At 66.0% G+C, this 25,602-nt stretch overlaps 1 protein-coding gene across 1 annotated transcript; it reads right to left on the reverse strand.

The window, feature by feature from the left end:
- Positions 1-2,779: 2,779 nt before the first annotated feature.
- ULK1 (unc-51 like autophagy activating kinase 1) lies at positions 2,780-25,279 on the reverse strand (the record flags this gene model as incomplete). The annotated part of the gene is made up of 29 exons (XM_079717311.1): positions 2,780-3,106; positions 3,986-4,507; positions 4,598-4,733; positions 5,524-5,681; positions 6,074-6,192; positions 6,273-6,445; positions 6,546-6,739; positions 7,092-7,235; positions 7,324-7,433; positions 7,765-7,958; positions 8,626-8,894; positions 9,350-9,436; positions 9,561-9,709; positions 10,162-10,287; positions 10,796-10,885; positions 11,089-11,149; positions 11,826-11,979; positions 12,721-12,809; positions 13,149-13,199; positions 13,620-13,702; positions 13,790-13,848; positions 14,893-14,994; positions 15,259-15,332; positions 15,416-15,589; positions 16,283-16,319; positions 16,645-16,677; positions 24,615-24,656; positions 24,739-24,831; positions 25,169-25,279. The coding sequence occupies 28 exons, from the start codon at positions 25,277-25,279 to the stop codon at positions 4,452-4,454; spliced, it is 3,168 nt and encodes a 1,055-aa protein (XP_079573437.1). The 3' UTR covers positions 2,780-3,106; positions 3,986-4,451.
- Positions 25,280-25,602: the final 323 nt, after the last annotated feature.

A 25,602-nucleotide genomic window follows, 5' to 3' on the forward strand; every position in this document is an offset into this window, starting at 1 on the left:
CACCTGTGCTAACCAATCCCCAGGACAGCCCACCCCTCTGAGGAAGGGAAGAGCTGCCCCAGGGTTCCAGGCATGAGGAAAGGTCAAGGTCACGTGTGGTCTGGGGAACTCAGGTGGCTGAGCAGCCTTAGGAAGCATCGAGGCACCTTCACACAGAGCACCTACCATCTCCAGAGCACCCCACAACAGAGCACCCTACCTTCACCCAGAGAACCCCGTCACACAGCACCTACCATCACAGAGCACCCCTTACCATAGAGACTCCTTTGTCGGGGGACACTCCTTCCCCGCCCTCGGCCTCTGCAGCTCTGGAGGCCTGGGCCCGCTCTGGCACATGCGGTGGACACGGGGCCCAGGCTGAACCATCCGTGTGAACGCAAGACCTGGGCAACTGTGACGGCTGGAACTAGAGCCGCAGAGGAAGGCAGTTGAGACTGGATGCTGGGACTTCGGGTTGTGCCCCAGGAAGCGGTCCATCTCCCCCTGCCCGTGTGAACCAGGAAGCTCCCGGTGCTGGAACAGAAACCCAGGCCGGGTGAGGGCAGTCTCAGGGGCAGGCCCAAGACCCCAGGCTGCGCCACAGGCCAGCAGGTGGAGAGGATGGAAGCTTGGGGCCGTGCTCTGAGGTCCTGCGTCAGCTGAGAGAATGAAAGAAAAAGACCACCGACGGGCCTCCCTGCAAACTGGCCATGGTGGCACCGAGCCGGACCCAGCAGCCCCGATCCCACATCTCTGATCTACGGAGAACAAACTGAGGCCTGTGAGGCTGGGACAGGTGCCCAGGGGGCAGTTGGAAGTGGGGCAGGCACCTGAGCCAGACCTCCTGGCCGAAGGCCCCCTGTGAGCGTGCCAGGAGCGTGCAGGGCAATGTGAGCTCCGCAGGAAGGGGGGAGCCGGTCCCTCCTGTGTGCCCGCTGCACCCCCGGCCCAGCCAGCCCTCCTGGGCCCTCCTTACTGTCAGGCTCCTACACAGGGATCTTTACAGCAGCTTTACCCATAAATACCAAGACTGGGAAGCAAGAGGATATCCTTCAGTAGGAAAATGGATAAATAAACTCAGTACCCCCAGACAGGGGAGTATCATTCAGCATTGGAAAGAAATGAGCCATCAAGCCATGGAAAGACCCGGAAGAAGTCCATCTGAAAAGGCTACACACTGTGTGATTCCAGCATTCTGGAAGAGGCGAAACTATGGAGACAGTAAAGGGAATGAACACAGCACAGAGGATATTCAGGGCAGTGAAACTACTCTGCCTGACACTGAAATGGTACAGGTCATCATATGTGTGTCCAAACCCACAGCACGGGCACCAAGAGTGAATCACAACGTAAACATGGACTCTGGGTGATGCTGATGTGTCAGTGTAGGTTTATCAGTTGTAACAGATGAATCTCACCCATGCAAGGTGTTAACAGGAGAAGTAAAGTGGGTGGCAGGGGGAGAGGGAGTATTTGGGAACTCTCTGTACTTTCTGCACAATTTTTCTGTCAACCTAAAACCACCGTAAGAAACGAAGTCTATTAATTTGACAACAAAATGCCACGGTTGTCTTAATCCTCTTTTGGCATTTCTTTGTGTAACATACCGGGAGCCCCACAGAGCGGAAGGGGCTGCATCTCCACCAGGCACGGCCCTTCCTGTCTGCAGAGCCGGGAGCACGCACTCCAGGAAGCCAGACTGGAGCAGCCCTGCTGGGACCTGGCCTTTTGAGGCCCCACCTTCCACTTCCTCTATCACTACCCCTCCGCGAGCTTTCGTTTCACATTGCGGTTAGCCTTTTTGGTAACTTAATGAGATACTTTTAACCTATTAAAACAATACGTGGGGCTTCCCTGGTGGCGCAGTGGTTGAGAATCCACCTGCCAATGCAGGGGACACGGGTTCGAGCCCTGGTCCGGGAAGATCCCACATGCCGCGGAGCAACTAAGCCCGTGTGCCACAACTACTGACCCTGCAAGCCTAGAGCCCGTGCTCCACAAGATAAGCCACCGCAATGAGAAGCCCGCGCACCGCAATGAAGAGGAGCCCCTTCTCGCCACAACTAGAGAAAGCCCGCGCACAGCAACGAAGACCCGATGCAGCCAAAAAACTAAAAATAAATAAATAAATTTATAAATAAAATACACTTAGAAACAGATAAATAAAAAACAACACGTAGGGGCTTCCCTGGTGGCACAGTGGTTGAGAGTCCGCCTGCCGATGCAGGGGACACGGGTTCGTGCCCCAGTCCGGGAAGATCCCACATGCCGCGGAGCGGCTGGGCCCGTGAGCCATGGCCGCTGAGCCTGTACTCCGCAACGGGAGAGGCCACAGCAGTGAGAGGCCCGCGTACCGCAAAAAAAAAAACCAAAAAAAAAACCACGTAGTCTAAAAAATGGAAACCTTACCACTCAACAAAAGAGAAACCATCCGATTCAAAAACGGGCAAAGGACATGAATGGATATTTCTCCAAAAATGATCTTGCTGAGAAACACATGAAAAGATACTTGAGGTCACTAACTGTCGGGGGCGTGCACATCCAAACCACAGCCTGTCACATCCACCCAGAGGTGGGGCGGGGGACCCTCCTGCGCCGCGGGTGGGGACGGAAGTGACGCGGCTGCTGTCAAGGTCTGGCACCCGGTGAACCCCTGGAGGACTGAGCTCCCAGCCTTGCCCCGAACCTGACCTCCAAACTCCGGCTGCTGCTGCAGGACATGGGGGGGCGGGGCGTGTAGTCCGAGAAAGGAGGCGGCGGGAGAAGGGTAGGCCGTGACCAAACCATCGGTAACAGCAGCCCAACAACTCCAGAGGTTTATTTCCTTAAATTGATGTTACACAACTTAACGCAAGGGGTGGGGGCGGGTGACACGAACGTCTTGTAAGGTAGACCAAGGGCGGAGAGCTGTGCTGTGGAGGTCAGGCCGGGCGGGCGGTGCTCACCCCGCACCCCGGAGGTGGCCCGCGGACAGAGCCCGAGGGGCCCCTCCCACGGCGCCGGCCCCCCAGAGGCCCTGGTTCCAGCCAACCGTAAAGCAATAAATACGGACGTTTTCTGCGCAGGAGGAGAAGCTCAAGTCACTGGTGCGGAGACAGAAACGAGTCCCAGGGCTGCTCTTCTTCTTCTGCGTCCAAGCACAGAGGCAAGATTTCAAGTATCGCAAGAGAGAAACACGTGGGGTCTTCGCCTGGGCCTGTGGTGAAACCTCAGCGCCGGGGGTGCTGGACCGGGGCGGCTCCCTCTGCATCCTTGAGGACACGTTCGAGAGGGGCTCGGCGGAGCTGGGCAGACCAGAAAAGGGACCCCCCCGAGCCTGGAAGGTGGCCTCCCCGCCGACCCCCCACGGCAGCCAGGACCTGGCGAGGGGACGGAGGACTTGACGTCACAACCCGCTGTGAGAGCTGGACAGGGCGGTTCACGCACGAAACGGTCCTCGGCCGCCCGCCGTCCTCAGGCAGGGGGCAGGGGCAGGGGTAGGGGCAGGGCCGCCCTACAGGCGGGAGGGCGGACGGCCACGCGCAGGCCACACGCGCCCAGCGCCACCGGCCCCCCGGGCCTCAGCATCGTGGCCGAGGCTGCCCCGACCCTGCCCCCGTCCTTTCAGAACAAAACGTCAACTCATACGAGTTTTCTTCTTTTAAAAAAAAAGAAAAAGAGCTGCAGAAGGTAAGACACGTCTTAGGAGTAAAGTGTGAAAGACGGCAACAACGTCTGTGCCGCGTTTTGGAAGCTCGGTGCTTCGTACTGTCCGTCCCTAAAAGAACATTTAAATAAGACGGCTGTGTCGCCCCGCGAGCAACCCGGGCGGCAGGCACAGCACACGCGCTCGCGGAGCTGTCTGCACACGGATATGTGATTACGGGTGTGTACACGCGCCTGGTGGTGCAACAGCCGGGACCGAGCGGCAGCCCCGGGTCCAGTCCGCCTGCATAAAGTGCTGGGTGATTCACAAAGCTGGGTGGTGGTCTCGGGGAAGGGAGGAGAGGGAGCCAGGAGGACACACCTTTTGCTGGTGGATCCGCTGGGCAGGCCTGGCGGCTTTGGCTTGAGTGGGCATCATGGTCTCAGGGCCTCTGCTTGTCCTCAGCGAGACAGCCCTGGGGTCTGGGCGGGGTTGGGGGGGGACGCCCACATATCCCCACCTGCCATCGAGGCAGCCGGGAGAGAAGTTCTGATTGCCGGCTGGGCAGGGAGTTCTGCCCGTCAGCCAGGCCAGGGGACTGGCCTACGTTGAGGTGCTGTGCGGGGCCCTCCAGCGCCCTGAAGTCCACGGGCACGGAGCCCAGGAGACAGAGAGGCCTGGCTCCGGACGCTGGATGGGGAGCCATGGTCCTTTCCGCAGCACCAGCGAGTGGTGTCACGGCCGCGGGTTTGCCCCTCCGAGTCCGGCCAACACGCTGCTCCCCACCCCATGGATCGGCAGCGAAGGTCCAAGCCCCTTGGGCGCCGTGGGCCGGGCTTCGAGGAGGTCAGGCACAGATGCCCGTCAGCAGGGCTGAGAGTCTCCGCTCGATGCACAGCTTGCCTGGAGGGAGGGAGGGGGGCGGGCACCACGGTGAGCGGGCACCGGCTGCCCCCTCCCGCCCCCGCACCCAGGGGCCCGGCGGGCACTGACACTTGGCGATGTTCCCCACGTCTGCCTGGTCCGAGAGGATCTGCTGCAGCCCCTCCATGAGCAGCAGGGCCTTGTGGTAGCGCTGGACACAGTCCTCCCGGCGGTGGAACATCTCGTCCAGGGCGGCCGACTGCACCTGCCGGGTGAGGGCGGAGGCTGGGCCCAGCTGCCCTCCACAGAGACGGGGGACCCAGGGCTGACGGCCGCACGAGCCACGGTGCAGCACGCTGTGGGTGCCGCCGGGTCACGCCCAGTCTCGACAGAGGCTTGCTCGCCGCAGGCAGCCAGGGTTACAGGGCAGGCGACCGGCCACCCGCACCGGGCAGAGCACGCCCTCGGTCCCAGTCATGTCGGTGATGGTCACCCCTGGGGGAGGGGGAGCTCGGGGACGAGGAGGCCGACTGTTCCCGAACGTCTGTTCGGGGTGCGTTTTTACTGCGCGAGTGAATTTTCTCAAAAACAAGCATTGCCTCAGAAGCAGCGCTTTTGGGGCACAAGGACCCCAAAGCAACAGACACAGAGCACTGAGCACGGCCCCTCCAAGCCCCTCCTGCCTTCACGCCGTACCTCCCAGCTGGGCTGCCTGCGTTGGTTTCCTCTAGAGAAGGAGGAACCAACTCACCTGCTAAGAGCCTTGAAAACCAGGTTCCCCGCTTTCCAGGTAAGGAACCTGAGTTTCAGGGAGGGGCAGGCCTGGGCCGTGGAGCCTCACAGCGAGGCGGAAGCCCAGGTGAGCTCCCGGCTGCCCACCAGGGCTGGAGGGGCCTGGGTGACATGTGCTGGCTGCGGGGACAGCGTAGTGTAACTTCCCACCCCGGGAGCGATGCCCCCTGAAATCCGGCGGAGCTGTGGCCGTCAACCCGCCCCTGCCCGCTCCTCAGCCCGCTCTCCCCGCCCTGCCCCACAGGGGGCCCCGCCCGTCATACCGTCTGCACCGCGTGGCTGAAGATGAGCTTCTCGGCGGTGACGCTCTGGATGCGGTCTAGGAGCCGCTGCTTGTCCAGGAAGAAGCGCTGCAGCCGCAGGCTCAGGCCTTGGCAGGACACCACGCTCGTCTTGTACAGCTCGTTCAGCTTCCGCACCACTGTGGGAGGCGCCCCGGCAGCTCAGGCCGGCCCCCAGGAAGGAAACCCACGCGACCGGGGGGCAAAAGCCCCTCCCTCCGTCCCCGGGGCACTGTCCGACCCCACCTCCTAGGCGCTCTGCTCCAGCAACTCACGCTGCGCCTTCCCGACCCCAGACCCGTGGGGGCCCTGCCGCAGGGCCTTTGCACCTGCCCCCGCCCCAGCTATCCCTCCCCGGGCTGGGCCTGCACCAGGTAACCTCCTCAGGAAGGCCTCCCTCGTCCCCTCTTCCTCGCTGACCTTCTCCCAGAGACAGTCCTCCCTCCCTTCCCGACTCCCCTGCCCCGATTCAGGGTCTCGTGCCCCGAACGCTGCTGTCACCGCCGCCGCCACCGGCCAAGGCTGCCCTCACCCTGTTTCACGGTGGATGACAGGCAGAGCTTGCCAGCCCGGATCTGGTCGATGGCGGTCTGCAGGCCCGAGGAGAGGAGCTCGGCTGCCTTCAGGTACAGCACCAGCTGCTCCGCGAAGCTGCAGGGCGGCAAGGACGCGTCAGGGGTGGGGCCCGCACCCCCGCCGCCTCCCCGCGGGGCCCCGCTGGGCACACCCACCCCCACTCGCGGCTCAGCAGGCTGATCTGGTCGGCCACCACGCTCTCCTGCAGCTGGTACTCGGGCCCCCCGGCCGCCTCGCTGGCACTGCCCTTCAGGGCCGCGATCTCCAGGACGTGCTGGACAAAGACGAGCGTGAAGCGCAGGCTGTGCAGGATCTCCGTGTGCTCTTGCTGGGGAGACGGGGCGACTGAGGGACGCACCTCGGCACCCGCGACCAGCCCTGCCCGGACGCCACGCTGGGCCAGGCGCCTGCCCCCGCCCAGCCCTCACCTCCATGAGGGTCTCCTCGGGCAGGTCGGGGGCCTCGAAGGTCACGGCCCCCTCCAGGTTGGCGGCAACGGGGTCGGCAAAGCTGCAGCAGTGGCCGGGGGCGGGTACCTCGAGGGGGGCCTCGCCGTAGGCCCCGGGCGCCAGGTGACGGGCGGAGGAGGAGCCTGCCGAGCCGAGGGGGCTGGAGGGGCCCCCTGTGGGGAGAGGGCCGGCCACCCTCCCCATCAGGCCTCCGCCGCTCTGTGCCAGAGCCCGGTCCCCACCCGCTCCACTCCTGCGCCTCTGCGAGCAGGCGCCCCAGCGGAGGCCTCACCCCTCCCGGGCCCCCGCCCACTGCAGGGACACCCCGGAGTCCAGGGCCAGGGCTGCAGGGGGCTGTCTGTGGGAGCCGTGCCCCCGAGCCTCCAAGGAGGACCCTCCCAGGGCTTCGTGTGAGGGTAGCGCCCGGCTCAGCTCCTGACTCTACAGCGAGGGCCCCTCCCGCCTCCTAACGGACGGCACGGGCTGCTGATCCGCTGTAGCCGCGAGGCCAGCGACGGTCCTCACCTGAGAACACGGTGGCACGGGGGCCCTGGGGCGGCGTGGTCCCGCCTGGGGGCGAGCCCACCGTGAACACCACGGGGGAAGGGCTGCTGGTGCCCCCGGCGCGGGCTCCCGGGTGCAGGTTCCCTCCGAAGCCAGCAGACGGCGCTGGAGAGCAAGAGGAGGGGCTCAGGGTCTTCCCGCCGCGGGGGGGCCCCCACTTCCCAGAACGCTCCCCGGCGGCCCCCCCGCGCACCGGTCTCCATGGGCTTTTCCTGCAGGCTGTCCACGCTGCCTGAGTCAGGGGCCTGCGTCCCAAAGGCAGCCTTAAGGAGCAGATCCGTGAGGCGGCCGGCGCTTAGGGACCTGCAGGGTGAAGGGTGGTGAACACGTGCCGGGCACCACCCAGGGGATCCAGAGACCCAGGCACCAGGCCACCCGCTGCCCAGGGCCAGCCCCCCGGCCCCCCCAGGCAGGGTCTGGGGGCCCCGAAGCCTGGTCAGCATGCCCAGCCTGTCCCGACTGTGCTGGCCCCCCGGTCCTCCCACCCACCCCGGGCAGTTACTGTCACCCATTGAACAGACGCACAAACTGAGGCTCAGAAGGGGTTGAAGAGGGAGTGAGGTGCCCGCAGACAGCAGGCAGGGCTGGGTCTCTCCTCCCGCAGGCCACGTCGGGGGAGTCCCCACCCACTCACCTGCCAAAGGGGCCCTTGGTGTCCTCGGTGGGCCGCAGGCCGGGGCCCAGCTGCTGCCCCTGGAAGGGTCCCGCCTCGGAGAGGTCGGGCAGCGTCCGGTTCCGAGGCGGCGTCATCACCACGCCCTGCCGGGCCAGGAGAGTCAGCAAGTTCTGGGAGCTGGGGGTCTTGGTGAAGTCGAATGCGGGCACGGCCTAGGAGGGGCAGGTGAAGTGCTGAGAACGACCCGCCACGGTGACATTCACATCTCAACGGGGTCAGCAGCGCTGGCCTGAGTCTGCAGGGCCCCACGCCGCAAAACCCCAAACTTCCACGACCCAGGTCTTCACAGCAAAGGTGTGAAGGCTGACTCCACCCTGTGCTGGAGGACAGTGATACACGCAGACGCACGCGTCCGACACAGGCCACGCACGTGTGCACCTATGCCCTCACAGAGACACCACGAGGTAGCTGCAGGTTCTGGCCCCATTTCACAGACAGGAAGACTGAGGCAAGGGATGAACTAAGTCATGTGCCCATGGTGGCAGCCTGGGTTCTCTGGGGCTCTAGATGCTGGGCCAGGGTCGGGACGCTTCCGGTCAAGGGCCAGAGAGCAGATGTTTTGGCTTTGGAAGCCAGTCTTCGTCACGGGGACGTGGCCACCCCACACGTGAACGGGGAGACACGGATCCAGCCACCAGCCAGTGCAAGAGGTCTCAGCACAGAGGGCAGGTGCAGCTGTGCTGGAGCACACCAGCCCTGCCTCTGGCTTCCGGGGCCCCTCAGGTCCTGTGGGAATCCCACCAGGCAGAAAGCCCGGTGGCCCGCGCACATACAGAGCCACTCCCCACCCACCCCCCTGGAGGCCCGCGGCCCCGTTACCTTGGTCGGGGAGCCCAGAATAGGGGGCAGGGGGTTCCGCTGCAGGAAGTCGGGCAGCTTGGGCGAGCCGCGCAGGGGCCGGCAGGACTGCAGCCCGTGGGAGGGCTGTGGGGGGCTGGCTTGCGGGTGGCCGAACGCCAAACCCAGCGGGTCCGTGGGGGGCTTGGGCAGCTTGGGACGGACCACACGCAGGTCAGACAGGTTCGGGGCACTATGCAGGCGGCAGCCCAGCCCGGCGCTGTGGGGAGAGTGCTCAGGTGCCGAGGAGCCTAGGGCGGGACAGGACGGGCCCAATCACAGCCGTCCAAGGACTGCCTGGCCCCACCCACACGACCAACCAGGACACTGTATGGAGACCCCCACGCCTGCTCAGGATTCCCTTTACCCTCGTGGCCACCTGTGCCGCACTGCACCTAGGCTCCACTGCGCACCTGAGGAAACAGGCACAGAGGAGCTGAGACACCTGCGCGAGGTCACACAGCATGGCGGGGTCGGGGTGGGATCCGAGCCCCACAGTGGGCCTCCGTAAGCTGAAGGCTTAAGCTTGTTAAAATAAGTCTCACGGAGTTTCCTGCCTTCTTTTAACGCGTAAGAAATGATGCTCGTGAACCAGGAAAACGGCCACTATCCCAAGCAGCGAGAGGCCAGCCCAGGGAGGTCAGCCCAGCTCCTCCGCCCCTCCCCAGCTCCACCTGCACACCCACTGGGCCGGAGCTGCACCTACCTGGACGAGGGGACCTGCCACCCCGCATCTCGGCTGCTTGGGGGGAGGGCGCCCCGCTCCAGCCCGGCCGCTCGGGGATGGTTCCGACTTGGAGGCAAGAGGGGTTGCCGAGGTCAATGTGGGACAGAGAGTGAGTCCCTCCCCCACCCCCCGCGTGGAGACTCCCCGTTCCAGCGCCGAGGCTGGGTCCACCAGCGGCGCGCAGGCTCACCCTGGGGAGACGGCGTGTAGGGCCGGCCCCCACCCAGGGAGAACTTCCTGGACAGGGCGGCTCCGTGCTCGGCGTGAGACGGGGGGGACAGGCTGGCCCGTGCAAAGCCCAGCGGGCTGGTGCTGCCTGACCTGCGGATGGCAGAGGACCTGCGGACGCAAGCAGGCACAGGGTGTGAGGCCCCTTGCCACGCCCGGCCAGGGCCACCAGCATGCCACGTGTCTGTCCCCCTCCGTCCAAATAACGGGCCTCACCAGCAGCCACAACCCGGTGGGAGCTGCGAGTCCCCACCAGGGCAGCCCCCGACCCACAGGGGCTTCTGTGAATTACAAAAAAAGGTGCCCTCTCCTCTTCCGAAACTTAGAAAAATTGACGTCGGTTTTGTGGACACAAGACACTTCACTGACATCTACCAGAAAGCAGTCACGGTACAGCCCGAGTGCCAGTATGTCCACAGAGCGGTGGCGCTGACAGTCACACAGCGTGCAGTCTGCACAACCGTGCGTGCGAGATGGCCCTGCACCATCCAAGTGGGCTGCATGGGGTTCTCATGACAGCCCTCTGGGACGTGCCTGGCCACTGGGGGGCCCCGTGCACTCACCGTGCCGTCTGGTACTGGGTGGGTGACTGCAGGTTCTGCTCGATGCGCTGGTAGTTCTGCACCTGAGTGGGCACTGGGATGGGGACCGAGGCCCCGCACCTGCTGCTGGAGAATGCCCCGGCCCGGCTGTGCGGCGGGAGAGGCTGGGGTCACCGCGGATGGGGCGCTGGGCTGAACCCCAGGCCCTAACATCCTGGGGGCAGAGGCCACTCCGGGCCACCTGCTTGTCTCTGCACACGGCCAGCACTGCTTCCCTGGTGCCCCATGCCCCCCACTCTCTGCACCCAGGTGGCTTCTGGTTGGGACCAGCCAGTGCGGGGGTGGACAGAGGACAGCGGGGCTGGGCCGGCTCCTGCTGGCACTGGGAGTCCCTGCCCGCTTCGCCCCACAAGCTCGGGGAGAGGGGGAGGGAGCGACGACACTGGTCTCTGGTGGTTCCCGTAACCACCCCTGGGCCCCAAGGCCCCCCTGCGTCCCTTCCACCACAATCCCTTCCTTCCGCTGGGCCACCCACAGGGACCTGGCACCCTGCCGGGCCTGAATGAAGGCAGGGCCTCTGGACATGACCGCTTCCTGCAGGATCCAGCTGGGGCTGGGGCACTGTGATGCCGACTGCGCCCTGGGCCCCGCTTACCCTGAGGGGCTGAGGGAGCTGCTGCAGGGCGGGGAAGGAGACGGGGTCCGGCCGCGGCTCTCCAGGCCAGCAGAGGCCGCCAGCGAGCTCCTGGCGGGGACAGGGCGGACGGCAGGGCCTCACATTCGGGCCAAAGGAGCGCAGACCCTGGCCCCTCCTTGGGACTCCGTCCTGCACTGGGCACAGCAGACTCGGCCCTTCCCAAACTGCCTGACCCAGGCAGGTCAGGGGACAGCCTGAGAGCAGGCGTCGCCCTCCCCGCAGAGCCGGCGGGGCTCGGGCTGGGGGCTTACCCGCTGCACATCAGGCTGTCCGATGGCGGCTTGGCACCGACCGCCTCGGCCACCAGGTCACCTGTGGATGGGACACGGGCGAGGCTGGGCCCAGGCGCCTCTTCCTGGGTGGGCCCGGGCCACGGCGAGCCCAGCACTCTCCCGTCCCCGCTTCTGTCGCTCGCGCTGACAACCCCCTTTGCCTGTCAGGACCTCACTGCGCTGGAAGGAGACCCTGGTACCCTCCCCACACGCCAGCCTTCAGCGAACCCCAGGCTGGGTGTCCACACCTCCCAATCTGGGCCTCACCCCTCCTCCAGGACCGCTGGGTCCCCACCTTCCCACTGCCCTCCTTGCGCTGCCGGCGGCTGGGTGCGGGGCCTCTCCTCCCCTGCGGAGCCAAGCCCACAGGCTCAAGGGGGCCCGTCGGACACCTGGGCCCGCTCCCTCCCAGCCCCGTCCCGGGAGTCTCAGGGTGGCCAAGGCCGTGAGAGAAGTGCCAGCATCCGGGGTCGCGAGGGGAACTGAGGACCCGAGAACAGAGCTCTGCGGGGTTGGGTGGGGGGCTGCAGCTCAGCAAACACAGCGAGGGCAGCAGCTCCCCCTCGGAGCAGGCGCCCTGGATGCTCCGCAGCGGGCAGGACTCAGCTCTGACTCTTTGGCCAGGCTGATCTGGGGTAGAAGCTTCCAGAAGCCCCTTCTTAGGGGTTCCGTCTGCAGTGATCCCCCTGCCCACCCCTGCCTGGTGGCCCCCTGACCTGGAAACTGGGCCGGGACCATGACGAAGTCATCAGTGTCACAGGACGAGTCCTTGCTGCTGCCGCCCGAGTCCCGGGAGCCCTGCAGGAAGCCGGCGGCCTCGGCTGGGGAGGTCAGGGTCTTCTGGAGCTGCTGTTGCATCTCCCCCAGGGACTGAGGTTAAGAGGGGAGGCCGCTGAGACCCGGCCCCAGGGCCTGGGTGAAGGGGGCCGTGGGGACGAGGCAGAGGCTCTGCACGTTCTCCTCCCCCAGGCCACTCCTTCTCCGGTGACCTCCCCCACAGGAGCGGTCACCTCACGGAGCCCCCTGCTGCCCAGCACAAGGAACCGCTTGGCCCCCGAAGGCTCCAGAGACCCCCCCCGCCCCCCGTGGCCCTGCACTGCGCTCGGGAGGTGGGGCGTCTGGAAGGTCCGCCTTCGGGCGTGAGAGAGCCGCGCTGTTCGCCACCAGCCTGGCCCCGGCCCCCGCCTGGCAGGACGGACAGACAGACGGACGGCCCAAGGGAGGTTCAAGCCCCAGGGCCCCCGCCCCCGAGCACAACCTCGGCAGACCTCACCCCAGCCCTGTGCTGGGGACGCAGGCTGCGGGGCGGGTGGGCTCCCAGAACACGGGGCCCCCGCCCGTGGCCACCCGCGCGCCTGTGCACACGCATGCGCGGAGCTGACACGGTGCTGAAGAGACCGACGGGACACAGGGACCCTGAAACAGGCCCCCACCCGCTTCTAGCTCCGCCACATTCACAAGCAGAACGTGTCTGAGTCTGGTGTGATGGGACCAGACGACACAGCAGAAATAAAGGCGCGAGCTGGGGCGGGGCCCGACGAGGTTCCTGCGGACGCCCGCACGCCCCGAAGGCGAGAGGAGCCTGCCGCCCGCCGCCTGCGCGTGACTCACCGGTGGGGAGGCCAGGTGTGAGGTGGAGCTGCTGCTGGAGCTGCTGCCGGACCCCGAGCTTGGGTACGAGGGCACGGGCACGGGCGGGGCTGGCAGAGGGCACAGGTCAGCACCCGTCAGCACGCTGCGCGCTCCCACCCTGCCCATGTCAACCCCACGCCTAGCACAGCGGCCGGCTCGGGGCCCGCCCCGCCCCGGAGGAACCCAGGGGCCGGGAGGGGGCCTGGGTGAGGGCCGCCCTCACCTCTCCAATCCCACGGCACCAAGTCAGCTGAGCTCGAGCCCACCCCCTGGCCTCGGGGGCCCCTGGGGACCACAGGCTGGAGGAGGGCTGAGGAGCTGGTAGCCCCCAACCTCCCAGGGTGGGGCTGGCAGCCCACAGGGAGAAGGCGGGGGCACGGGAGCGCCGAGACCCTCAGGGGACTCACACTTCTTCACGGTGGCACTGGCGTCAAGGAAGGGGTGATGGAAAAACTCATCTGCAGGAGGAGGGATGGGCCTGGGCTCAGGAGGGTCCGACGCCAGGGCTCCCAGGGTCGAGGCCAGGCCCCCCCGTGCCCTGGGGCCCGAGCTCCAGCTGGCTCTGGGCCCGGTCTCCGCTGCCTCATGCCAGGAACGGAGGGAGGCACAGCCCCAGCTGGCGTCCCCAGTGCGGCCCAGGCCCGGATCCACCCACCCTGCCCACGGTTTTCCCAGCACTGCTGCCCATTGCAAAACCGGGGATTTTACCATCTCCGCTGCTGGGAAAGGAGCTGCGGGCCCCGGGAAACCCACTCACTGGCGCCACAGGGCCCCTGGGAGCGGGGTGTGCAGGACGTGGGGGGCAGGGGCGCAAGCCAGAGGGCCCTGACCCCCCAGGCCTGTCGGGCGAGGTGGTGGGCCGGCCAGGTGGTGCTCACCGAAGTCCATGCGGTCTCTGTGGTTGCGCTGAAGCAGAGCCAGGAGCAGCTGTCTCAGCGGGGCCGAGGTCTCCCGGGGGATGCTGGGGGCACAGGGCACGACGTTGACAGGGCAGCCTGCCCGGGGGTGGGGGGGCGGGGTGTCTGTGTCTGGCGGGAGGGGCACTCACGGGGGGACCAGCGTCTTGTTCTTCTCGTAGAAGAGGCGGAGGTCCTGGGGGCTGCTGGCCTGGAAGTGGGGGCCAGGGGGCCAGGTGTGAGCATCCCCGCTGCTCTCGGCCACTAGCCGCTCAGAGCCTCTGTCTCCCGAGAGGCCCCTGGTCCAGCACTGCCAGCCTGTCTGTCCAAACACTGAGCGCCCTCGCCTGCTTCCAAGGAAGGGGCCCCCGTCCCCCCAGCCAGGCTGTGGAACCACGGGGACCACACAGGGGGGCCAGGGGGGCCCAGAGCAAGGATGCTGACTGGGCCCCCTTCCCACCTGGTGTGGGTGCATCCTGGGTGTGACCGGTCATGTGCTTCTTGAAATTAAAATGTGGCCCGTGCACCCCACCCCAGCCAAGGGCCCCAGAACAAGCTCGCCCCCCAAGTGGGCCCAGCCCACACGCCTGTTCATGTGTCACGCGCTCAGCACTGCTGTGTGCCAGGCACTGTTCAAGGCACGGGGGGTACAGCCAAGAGCAAGACAGCCCCTGCCTTCCCAAGGCCAACATGCCAGCGGGGGACAGCCCTCCGCTAGTCACTTGCTCACATGCAGGAAATGGCAGGCAGGGAGGTGCGGGGGTGGGGGGGGATGGGGGCAGCCTAGGTCACCGGGCAGGCAGAGGGGCGCTTTGGGGCAAGCTGGCGACAGTGGAGAGCTGCCGGGTCGGTCCACGAGGCCACTATGGGACACGAGGGCCTGCGGCACGGGCTCAGAGCCCTGGACCCTTTGGGGTCCAGCACACAGCAGGCCACTGCCTTCCAAATGCAGGGTGTACCCCAGAGCTTGGGGTCCTGGTACCAATTTGGTGGGTCACGCCAGCCCTGGAATGGGCAGGAGGGAGGCCACGAAACTTGGTTCAGACATACACATGGACACACACAGGTACGCCCCAGAGCCAGTGGAGACTCCGGCCTCGGCCCTGAGCAGGACATGGCCCTGAAGTGACTGCATGGTGGGGAGCTGGGCGGCCACGTCACTCCAGTGAGGGGAGGCTGCAGGGCTGTGACGGCCGACAACCGCTGGGCTGAAGAGCTGAGCGCGCCCACACCCTCTGCCCGGGGGGGCCCTCACCTGGAAGGGCGCCTTCCCTGTCAGGCACTGGTACACGATGGTGCCGATGCTCCACAGATCCGCCTTCCCGTCGTAGTGCTGGGACATGATGACCTCCGGGGCCTGCGGGGGTACAGTGCGGTCGGCGCTACGGCGAGAAGGGACGCTGAGCGTGCGCTGAGCAAAGTCTGGTTCCAGCCAGGCGCCAGCCAATCATAACAGACACCAGCCGAATGCCACAGACGTGGCGGGAAACGGTACAGCCATGCCGGTTGCCACCCAAGTGAGGCCACAGGATGGGGTTCCACTCTGGACACGGGAGGGAACCCCACCGCGGACGCCCCTTCCAACAGGACGGGGCAGCAGGGACTGGGGTGGCCCACCTACCATGTACATGGGGGAGCCGCAGAGCGTGGCCGCCATCATGTTGCTCTGCAGGTACCGGGCAAAGCCGAAGTCGGCTGCAGGCGAGGAGAGGCGTGAGAGGGGTGGCCGCGGCCCCCGGACCTCCGCCGGTCTCCCGGGGCCCCGGCCGCCGCCTCACCGATCTTGACCCGGATGTTGCTGGGGGTGGCACGGCGCCCGCCAGGGTTGGACAGCAGGAGGTTCTGGGGCTTCAGGTCCCGGTGGATGATGCCCTTGCTGTGCAGGAGCCGCATGGCGCCCGCGATCTGCTGCAGGAAGAGCCGGATGGTGTCCTCGCTCAGCGTCCGCATGGCTGAGGGGAGACGGGCTCCGTGGGGCGCAGCTCGCCCGGGCGCCCCGAGCCGGGGGCCTCCCGCCCCGCACAGCTCCCGCGCCCCTCCCTGCGGTCTCCAGGCCTGTCGGCCACGCCGTCTGACTCTGAGCTGGCCCGGTGTCCCCTCCCCGCCTGCGAGGCCCGTGCTGCTGCCCAGCACACCCCGCCCCTTCTCAGCTGAGGGCCGCTTCTCAGCAGCTCCCCCTACCCGCTGCTCACAGCGTGCACCACGGCCAGCGGCTGTGCGATGAGCCCCAGGCCTGGCCTCAGCGGTAGTCCCGCACCTGCGCCAGGGCCCTGCGGAGGCCCGCCCCCTGTGGAGAGCCGGCCCCCGCCGGGGCCCAGGACAGGCCTGGCTCCCACAGAGCAGCCGACTAGCGACCGGGACCCTGCCGGGCACCGCATCCACAGCGGGCTGCATGGGGCCCCGCTCAAGAGTGACCCTTGCAGACCAGGTCTGCCCTGTGAGGCCACCCCTCGTGGTTCTGATACAGCATGTGTCCCCAGTGGGGCTCCACTCCCCCTTCCATCTTTCCCAGCAGGCGCCAGGGGGATGCGAGGATCCGCCATCACCAGCAGGCCCAGGAAAGCTCGTTCACGCCAGGCCACCTCTCAGAATGGGCCAGGGTGAGCCTCGGCGGGCAGCCCATCCCGCCGCACGTGTCCACTCACTGTGCAGGTAGTCGGCCAGATCGCCGCCGTTACAGTACTGCAAGAGACCGGCCACACGCCTTGGTCAGCGGCCAGGGCAGGCCCTCCAGCCCTGCCCACGTCTCCCACCACCCTACCCCTGGACGCCTGCTCCCCGGGCACTTGGTGCCCTGTCTCCAGCCCAGGGCAGACGCCCCCCGCAATCCGTGCTTGAGGAGGTCAATGGGGGGTGCTCACCGCCCCTCCAGCACCTGCTGTGGCCGCTGGTGAGGTGGCCCTAAGCCCACGGACATGAAAACAACTTCTAACCCCAAGGTGACAAGGGGCCTGAGAGCCAAGAGGGCCCAGCCTCCCCGTCCTCACAGCTGGCCTCCAGGACTCACCTCCATGACCAGGTAGACGGAATTGGCCATTTCCTGCAGGACACAGAAGAGGCAGTGAGAGGTGGAGGGCAGCACACCCTGCCCCCCAGTCTGGCAGCCGTCTGGGAAGCCTGGCTTGGCCCCAGTGTGACCTGGGCACCCGGCACCTGCAGCTGCCCTCAACACACCACCTGGGCTCAGGCAGGAGAGGCCAGTGAGTGTGGATACTGGTTGGCCTGGCAGCCCTGGGGCCTGTCATGCCAGGGCTTAGCCAGTTGGTTAGTGGCCAGGAGATGAGGATGTCTGAGCCAAGTGGGCTTGAGTGACCGGAGAAGCAGCCAATCAGACCACTCCATTTGTCAAGTCTGGGGAAGGGGCTGAGGACGCAGGAGAGGTGTCAGGGGTGGAGCAAGGACCCCACCTCCCAGGGCGAGCCCTCAGCAACCCAGGTCTCCATCAAGGTCAAGGTCAGCCCTGGCCCGGAGGTTTTGACAGGGCTCAGCTTGCTCTTCTATGAGTGGTGAGTCCTGGCCAAGGAGAAGCACTTAGTGGGGGACTCAGGCCCCCAAGAAGGGACACAGCGAGGGTGTGAGGGCCTTGACTCTCAGGCCACGGAAACTGCTCCTGGCTCCGGAATCAAAGATGCCAACAGCATTATAGGCTGGCGCCGCCAGCCCACTGCCGGCCAGCTTCCGGCTCAGCCCTTGGCCACCCATGGCCTCGGGGTGCCACCAGCATCCACAGCTCGGTCCACGCCAGCAGGACTGAGGAGCCCGTTGCTCAGGCCAGCGCACAGACGCCTTCCTGCACTCACGGCCCCGGCGTCCGTCTAGGAGGGGCCCCTGAGATCCCTAGGTCACGGATGAGCAAACTGAGGCTGGCGAAGCCAAGTCAACCAGGCAGGTGGGGTCCTAACCGCTCTGCTCTCCTGCAGACAGTCCCCTCCCCTCTTCCCCAGGCGGGGTCTTCCCTAACCGAGGGGCCCTGCCAGCCAGGAGCAAGTCCCCAAGCCCCTTCAGCACCAGTACACTGCTGGGCCTTGGGGACCAGGAACAGCCCCTCCCCGCCGCCCAGCAGAATGCACCGAGTCCCCATTCCCCACCAGCACGCTGCTCACGGGCAGCTCCGGCTTCTAACCCCCAAGGGACAAGGGGGCAAGTGCATGAGCTGGCCCCGGAGCCCTCAAGGCATGGGGGGAGCCCCGAGGGAAGCCTGGGTGGGAGGAGGGAGGTGGCTGCAGGAGGGACATTTCTCAGCGGCCTTTGGGGGAGGGCACCCGAGGCCCAGACAGACTTGATCCCCAGCAGCGGGCCACCGCCTTCCACCCCTACTCAGGTCCCAGGGATGCCCCCGCCACCCCGACCTGGCAGGACAGAGGACCCCTGATCAGTCACCCTACCCCCAGGAGGTTGGGCCTGGGCTCAGACCCACACCAGTAGAACACAAAGCCACTGGATGAGACCCCAGGTGTAAATGTCAGCCCCCTGAAACAAGAGAAGACCCCCACGGGACTGCCCTGGTGGCGCAGTGGTTGAGAATCCGCCTGCCAATGCAGGGGACATGGGTTCAAGCCCCGGTCCGGGAAGATCCCGCATGCCGCTGAGCAGCTGAGCCCGTGCGCCACAACTACTGAAGCCTGCGCACCTAGAGCCCACGAGCCACGACTACTGAGCCCGCATGCCACAACTACTGAAGCCTGCGCACCTAGAGCCCACGAGCCACGACTACTGAGCCCGCATGCCACAACTACTGAAGCCTGCGCACCTAGAGCTCACGAGCCACAACTACTGAGCCCGCATGCCACAACTACTGAAGCCTGCGCACCTAGAGCCCGTGCTCCGCAACAAGAGAAGCCACCGCAGAGAGAAGCCCGCGTGCGGCAATGAAGACCCAACGCAGCCAAAAATAAGTAAATAAAATAGATACATTTATATTCGAAACAAAAGAGAAGCCCCCATGCCTCCAGCGCTCCCCCAGCAGAGGGGCTGTGGGTCCAGGACGGGGACGCCCCGGGGTGCAGGGCTGAGAGGTGGACACTGAAAGCTCCCGGGCTGGCTGGGCCGCGGGCCCCACCCTGCTCCCCAGGCCCTCACTCAGCCGCGTGTCCGGCAGGGATGCAGAAGCCTTCCCAAGTGCCCAGCCGGGCTCCTCTGGGAGGGGGCGGGCTCCACCCACCAAAGCAGGCCCCCCCCACCCCCGCCCAGGAGAGAGGTGGGAGCTGCCTCAGCCCAGCACACAGGCCCCGCCCTCCCAGGCCAGCTGCGGAGAGAGATAATGCAGGGAGAAAGTCCCCCGTCACACCGCGCCCGCGACTGCGACCCACCCCGGCGGGGTGGGCCCAGGCCAACGGGGACAGAGGGGGACCAGGAGGAGGGAGATCCCAGCGGAGGGAGGCTCTGAGAGCCGGGTGCAGAGCCGGAGGCTCCCGGGCAGAGGGGCCAGACATGAGGACCCAGAACTAACCCAGGAGATAGAACAGCCACTCCCCGTGACACCCAGGCCACCCGTTCCCTCATCTGCCGTCACCCTGACCACAGCCACCTCTGGGGACACGCTGAACAGGCTCCCGAACTCGCCCGCCAGGGAGCAGCCTTGTCTTGAGTGGCCCAGAGGTGTCACACTGCCAGAGGGGCAGCGCAGGGCGGGGCCCAGGCACCCCCAGCTCTTGGCTGTCCTCCCGACAGGCCCCCTGCTCCCCAGGAAAGCCTCCGATCACCCACCGAGCCAGGACGGACAGAGGCCGGATGACAAGGACAGGAGACAGATGCAGCATCCACGCCCCCCCAAGGGTCCCCGGGGAGTCACCCAGGGCTGGCAGAACGGTGGCTGGACGGGACGAGGGGCCTGCCCGCGGGGAGGTGAGCCCTGCGCAGCCTGGGGCCCAGGACCTCCTGCCCCACAAAGGAGGTGCCCGTGCGTCAGTGACAGCATACTGCCTTTCGTGCCCAGGAACCCATGGGACCCCCGCAGGGGACCCCCGAGCCCAGTCCAGCTGGGGCCGCTTCCAAACGCCGGGCCAGACACCCTCCCTCCCGCGGGGCCACCCCACGGGGCCCGCCGCCCACTGGCTCGGGGCTCCTAGCCCTCCCCACCGCCTGACAACCCGGCCCCCCGAGACCTCCCTGAAGCCTTCCTGGCGCCCCCGGGCCTCGGCGAGCCCTCAGTGAGCAAAGACCAGGGGCTCCGGGGCCGCTCTCCTCCCCGACCGCTGTCCCTTCACCCCGTGGGCCACCAGCAGAGACCGAGGGTGTCGCCCGCAGGCCCTACTGTGCGCGGAGCCCAGAGGGTCAGGGCCTGAGGGGGACAGCACAGCAGGACTGGGCCGGGGGAGTCGTGCCCGCCTCCCCTCACCACGTGGGATTCGGGCCCGCGGAGGCCCGGCCTCGGGGTCCCCCACTGCCCTGGCTTCAGAGGCCCCTTCCCCGCCCGTGGCATCAGCTTGTTAGGCTCTAACCCCACGGTCCGGCACGAGCCTCGGCCATGCCTGCAGCGCCCCCAGTGCGGCGGTCTCCAGGACAGCTGCGTGCCCAGGCCCCCCTGAGGAAGCCGGCTCTCCAGGCTCCCCGGGGCGGGGGAGGTCAGTGCGGCCTCGGTGGCACAGCTGGTCTGCCCCTGGCAGCCTGCTGCCCACCCAAGACCCGGAAGGGTCGCGCCTCGGCCTTCCTCCTCCTGAGCTATATTTGGTCTCCACGAGCTCCCCCAGGCGGGGGGACCAAGTGGACTGCAGACAGCAGGCCGCCTCCTTCGGGGTCGGGTCCAGACTCGGCCTGGACACTCGAAAGGACCAGGACTGCTTCCTGGGGCTGCGGCGACCGCTGAGCCAGAGGGCTCCCCTCCTGGGGGAGGCGGATGAGGGAGCTTCTGGCTGCGCTCTTGGCCCCAGGAGTCCGTCATGTTCTTAATGCAAAACCACCAACGCGGCCGAGGCGCCGGCCCACCAGGCCCCCGGGCCTACAGGGAGCACAGCGGGGTCACCCCCAGCCCACCAGTCCCCCCGGTGCAACCTGGGACCGGGCAGGTCCCATCGACGTCCCAGCGGACTTAAGGGGAGGAAACGGGCACAGAGAGGTCCTGTGATTCTGCCTGTCATCCAGCTGGCGCGGGAGGGGCAGGGCCGGGCGCCAGAGTCCTGGCCACTCCACCGTGCGTGTGGCCCCCAAGGAAGGGGGCAGTGAACCCTGACCTGCACACCTCGAGAGGACAGGCGAAGCCCTGAAGGCGGGATGAAGCAGCGCCCTCTCCGTCTCTCAGTGGCGCGCCCACAGGCCCTGGGGACTGGGCTGGCCCGGGTGTTGGGGCCAGGTGTCCCAAGCTGCCTGGCACGGGCGCCCAGGCACGCAGGAGGCCGCCCTGCCTCCACAGGGCGCTAAGGTGCTTTGCTTAAGAGGATCCCAGCTCCCGGGCTCGGCCGAGCCCACTCTGTCTGGTGATCCTGGGCTGGGCCTGGTGGGCAGGTGGGCAGGCGGGCACTGACCTAGTTAACCCCTTGGAGTGGGCCGTCTTGGCTCCAGAAGGAGGCAAAAGCCACAGCCAGGGCCGGAGCACAGCAGCCCATGGGAGCCGCGGCACTCCCCGCCCCCAGGCTGGGCTCTCCTGGACAGCGCCTAGACAGGAAGGGATGCCCAGCCCCGCCCTGAGGAGGAAGCCCACCCTTCCTCAGGGAGCCTCCTTCAGCTTCCATTGTGTGCCTGTGGCTCCCGGGGGGGCGGGGAGCCGGGGGGAGGCCAGCTGCCCTCTCCAGCCCCCTTCCTCCCACACACCGGGCCTGCCCCTGACTCGGGAGAAGCAGGGGACGCTTCCAGAATGGAAAACACAGAATCCACACATCCCTGCCCGGGACCCACCAAGCCCGCCTGGGTCATGGTGCCCACCACCGAGAGCCAGCGTTCTAGAAAAAGCAAGGCCAAAGGTTGGCACTGTCCTGAACGACCCCACAGCGAGGCAGACCTCTCCCCTTGACTGAGGTGTCCACCCACCCAAAGTCACTAGGGGTGGCTCTGTCAGCCAGGCTGGGAAGTGAGTCACCCAGCTGTGGGAAGCAGCTGGACGGCGTGCTGGTCTCAGGAAGGCCCTCGTCCCAGGGTGCACGCTGGGCAGGGCTGTCCCCTGATCCCTGTGATGACCACTCTCCCCAGAAAGAGCACACCCAACCACGGCCCAGCAGGGGAGGGCAAGACCCAGAGCCAGCCGTCTGCCCCTCAAGGAGAGGCAAGGCCAGGGGCTCCCGCTGCCTGCCCACATGTCTGCGGGCCACAGAGCACAGCACTGCCCCAGAGGCCTCCCCCACGCACCCACCGTGGCCTGACAACAGTCACTATGCCGTCTGGCCACGAAACAAAACCACCTCAACAGACAAGAAGCCACCTGAGGAGGAAGATTTGCAACCTATCACAGAAGGGCTGTCATTAATATATAAAGAGTTTCCACCAACCAATATTTATATAGCGCTTACTAACTAACAAGTACAGATCTAAACACTCAACATACGTAGACTCAAGCTGTCATCACAACCACCCTATGACATAGATGTACTGTTATCATCTCCCATTTTCTGGGTAACACTGAGGCACCAGGAGGCTGAGTAACCTGCCCAAGGCCACACAGGTAAGTAAATGGGCGAGTTGGGCTCAGAAAGGCAGTAGGGCGCAGGGCCCAGGCCGTTAACCACTTAACCACAGTGCCGTCCAACCTCAGTAATCACAAGACCCACAGGAGCACATCCCTGGGTAGGAGGCATTCCTGGTGTTCACGTGCACACAGAGAGATGCTGAGCCTCCCCCCAAAGTGAAAAACAGAACCGTTAAGAGATGTCATTTTCCACCTCTCAGGCAGGCCAAGATGAAAGCCTGATAACCGACCTCCTGGCGAGGCTGTGGGGAGACAGCCCCTCCCGCCAGCAGCGCTGCCGTGTGCACGGCCCATCCTCTGTGGACCGCGATCTGGCAACTGTTCCAAACTAAAATACGCATCCTCTTATTTCTAGGAATCCACCCTGCAGACACACAGTCACGGCAAAGGTGAATCCAGGAGAGTCACCACCACACTGCTGACATGTCAGAATCCCAGAATAACCTCTCGTCCCACCAGCGGGGGGCTGGTGAGGTCAACTGTGGAATACAGGGCCACGGAACACCACACAGCTGCAAAGAACACCACAGCCACGGTCGCAGCAACGCCAGCACATACAGTGCTTCCTAGGACCAGTGTCAACCAAACAACTCCAGACTCTCTGTTTTACAGAGAAAGACATGGACGCACAGACAGATTAAGACACTCGTTCCAGGACACACAGCTCGTTTAAGTGGCAGAGCCAGGACTGGAACTAGGTCACCTAACTTCAGAGTCTGGACTCTGAACCTTGCAGAAAGAATGGGGGACAATTTTCTTGGGAGGAGGGGTGTCACTTCTCACATGTGGATTGAGTGAATGTGGAGTGACCCAGACCTTCTCAAAGACACACTGAAGTGAAAGACGCCGCAGCAGAGCTGTGGACGGTGCGGCAGCAAGGAGGTACGTGAGCATGTGTCACTGTCCCCAGCAAGACCCTCTGGGGGAGATGGGGCTCATGGGCACAGGGATGGTAAGAGTCACCTTTTTCCACGTCCCTTTTGTACTGTTTCTTCATTTTTTTTTTTTAAGCCAAATCATTAACTGTTTTTAAAAGCCATAACTCCCTGGGTCCCACGTGTGTCTCAGACAAGTGTCTAAGGACTTGGGGAGCCACCCCACACCCCAAAGGCTGAGAGCACAGAGCCCCGGCAGTGTGGGGGGGGGGCCTGCAAGGGAGAGGCTGGCTGGCCTCTAAGCACTTCCTCTGCACAAGGGAAGCCACAGCACTGCCAGCCCTGGAGGAAGTGGCACTGCCCACAACCAGGTGTGTGGCCCAGCCAGGATGGGAAGGAGGGTGCGCACAGGCGGGGGCAGGGGACAGGGAAGGGTGGGAGAGGAGGAGGGGGAAGGGGGCTGCCCTCGTGGCCCCAGAACACAGCTTCCAGGCACTCCCCCTGTCGCTGTCACATTGGACCTGGGCCCTCCCCAAGTCACCTCACGTCATGCCACAGCCCCCAAGGCCGCAGCCCAGCTCTGAAGGGGGAGGGAGAGGACAGGGAAGGAGGGAGGAGGCCACCAAAACACAGACAGCCAGGCTGGGAACTTCCCCTCAGCCAGGGGCTGGTCCCGTGGCCTCAGTAAACAGGTTTCAAAACCATTAGTCAGCACTTTGGCCCTCAGATCTGCTGCCTCAGGTTCCTGGTCCCCAAACTGGGTCTCCAGGGTCCCAGACCTGGGCCGAGGCTGGGCTCCCCACCGCCAGGCCTGGGGGCCCGGGGTCACTGGGGGAAGCAGGCCGCGGTCTTCTGGGCCAGCTAGGCCTGAGATGGCCTCATCAGCTGGGCACCCGCCTCCCTCCTGCCCGGGTGGCTGGCCCCAACTGCCAGCAAGAAGGAATCTCCCTTAGCCCCGCCCCTCCCCGTCTGACACAGGGAGACAGTGGCCAATGCCGGGCCGCTGGGGTACTGTCAACAAACAATCCGCTGGCCCAGACAGGTGGTCCAGGCCGGCAGGGCTGCCCTGAGCCTGCGCTGGGGACAGGACTCACCGTCGCAGCCACTGAGCCAGACACCCCCGAGGGCCACGCTGTAGCCAGACCTCCCTCAGTGGAGCAGCGCTGGCGCCCATGGCACTCAGGTGGCCGGGGAAGGTGGGAGCTTTCCCAACGTGCCCAGAGGAAACCCAGGCCCAAGAACTGGGCTGAGGGTGGGGTCTCCAAGGTCCCCGCAGGCCTCCGACGCCCATCCACACAGCGGGGTGCCCAGCCCCTTCCCCCAGTACGAGATGCTAGCCTAGAACAGTCCACTCCTGGCCAGGGCCTCCAGCACTTGGCTGGACTGCGACTTAAGTCACCGGGGCCTGAGGCTGTACTGGGGCCAGTGGGGGCGGGGGCGGAGGGGAGCACACCCCCTCCCCACCAAGACGGCGGCCCGCAGCCTTACCTGGAAGTCATACAAAGCCACGATGTTTTCATGTTTCAGTTCCTAGGACAGAAACCCAAGTTTCCCGTGAGTGAAGCGGACCCACCCATCACCCTCTCCCCTCCGGCCTCTGAGGCCAGCTCACCTTGAGGATCTTGATTTCCTTCCCCAGGAGCGTCTGGGACTTGGCGAGATTCTTCTTGTTAATGCACTTGACAGCGACCTCCAGGTCGTGTTTCTGAAAACCAAGCGCGGGTGTCCCTCAGGGGCGGGGAACCCGGGAACCCCTTGAAGGCCTTGCCCAAGCCAGGTAAGCGCCCAGCAGGTCCCTGGAGATGAGGGGCTCAGGCGTGCATGTGAGGGGGACGTGGGGTGCCGGGGCTGTGAGGTGAGACGAGGGGCGCCCGGCTGTGTTCATGTGGGGTCCCCGGCAGGATGAGGGGGCCTCCGGGGTGTGGATAGGGGTGGCCGGCGGTGGGGATGGGGGGGTCCCTGGAGCGGGGGATGCGGAGAGGGACCCCGGGGCGGGGGGGCCGCCCTCGCCGGCGCTCTGTCCGGGCCGGCCGGCCCCTCACCTCGCGGTGGCGCCCCTTGAAGACCACGGCGAAGGCGCCATGCCCAATCAGGTCCTTGCGCGAGAACTCGAACTTGCCCACGGTCTCCAGGCCGCCGCGGCCGGACTCCATGGCGCGGGCCGGGCCAGGCAGGCCGGGGCTCAGGCGACGGCACGGGCCGGGGGTGGTGGGCAGGGGGAGCGCCCCATCGGGCAGCCCGGGCTGCGGACGCGATCCGACTCCAACCCAGTCTTGACCTGGGCTCCGACCCTAGCTCAGGATCCGGCTCGGGCTCCGGCCGGGAGACAAAAGAGCCGCGGCCGCCGGGCCCGTGAGCCTGAGACGCCGGCGCAAGCGCACAGAGTGCCGGGTGGGGCGGAGCCTGGGGGCTAGCCTGGCTGGGGCGGGGCGGGGCCTGCCGGGCGGCCGCGCTCAGTGGGTGGTGGCGCTGGCGG

Source organism: Hyperoodon ampullatus (assembly GCF_949752795.1).
Source record: "Hyperoodon ampullatus genome assembly, chromosome: 13".
NCBI classification, from domain to species: Eukaryota; Metazoa; Chordata; class Mammalia; order Artiodactyla; family Ziphiidae; genus Hyperoodon; species Hyperoodon ampullatus.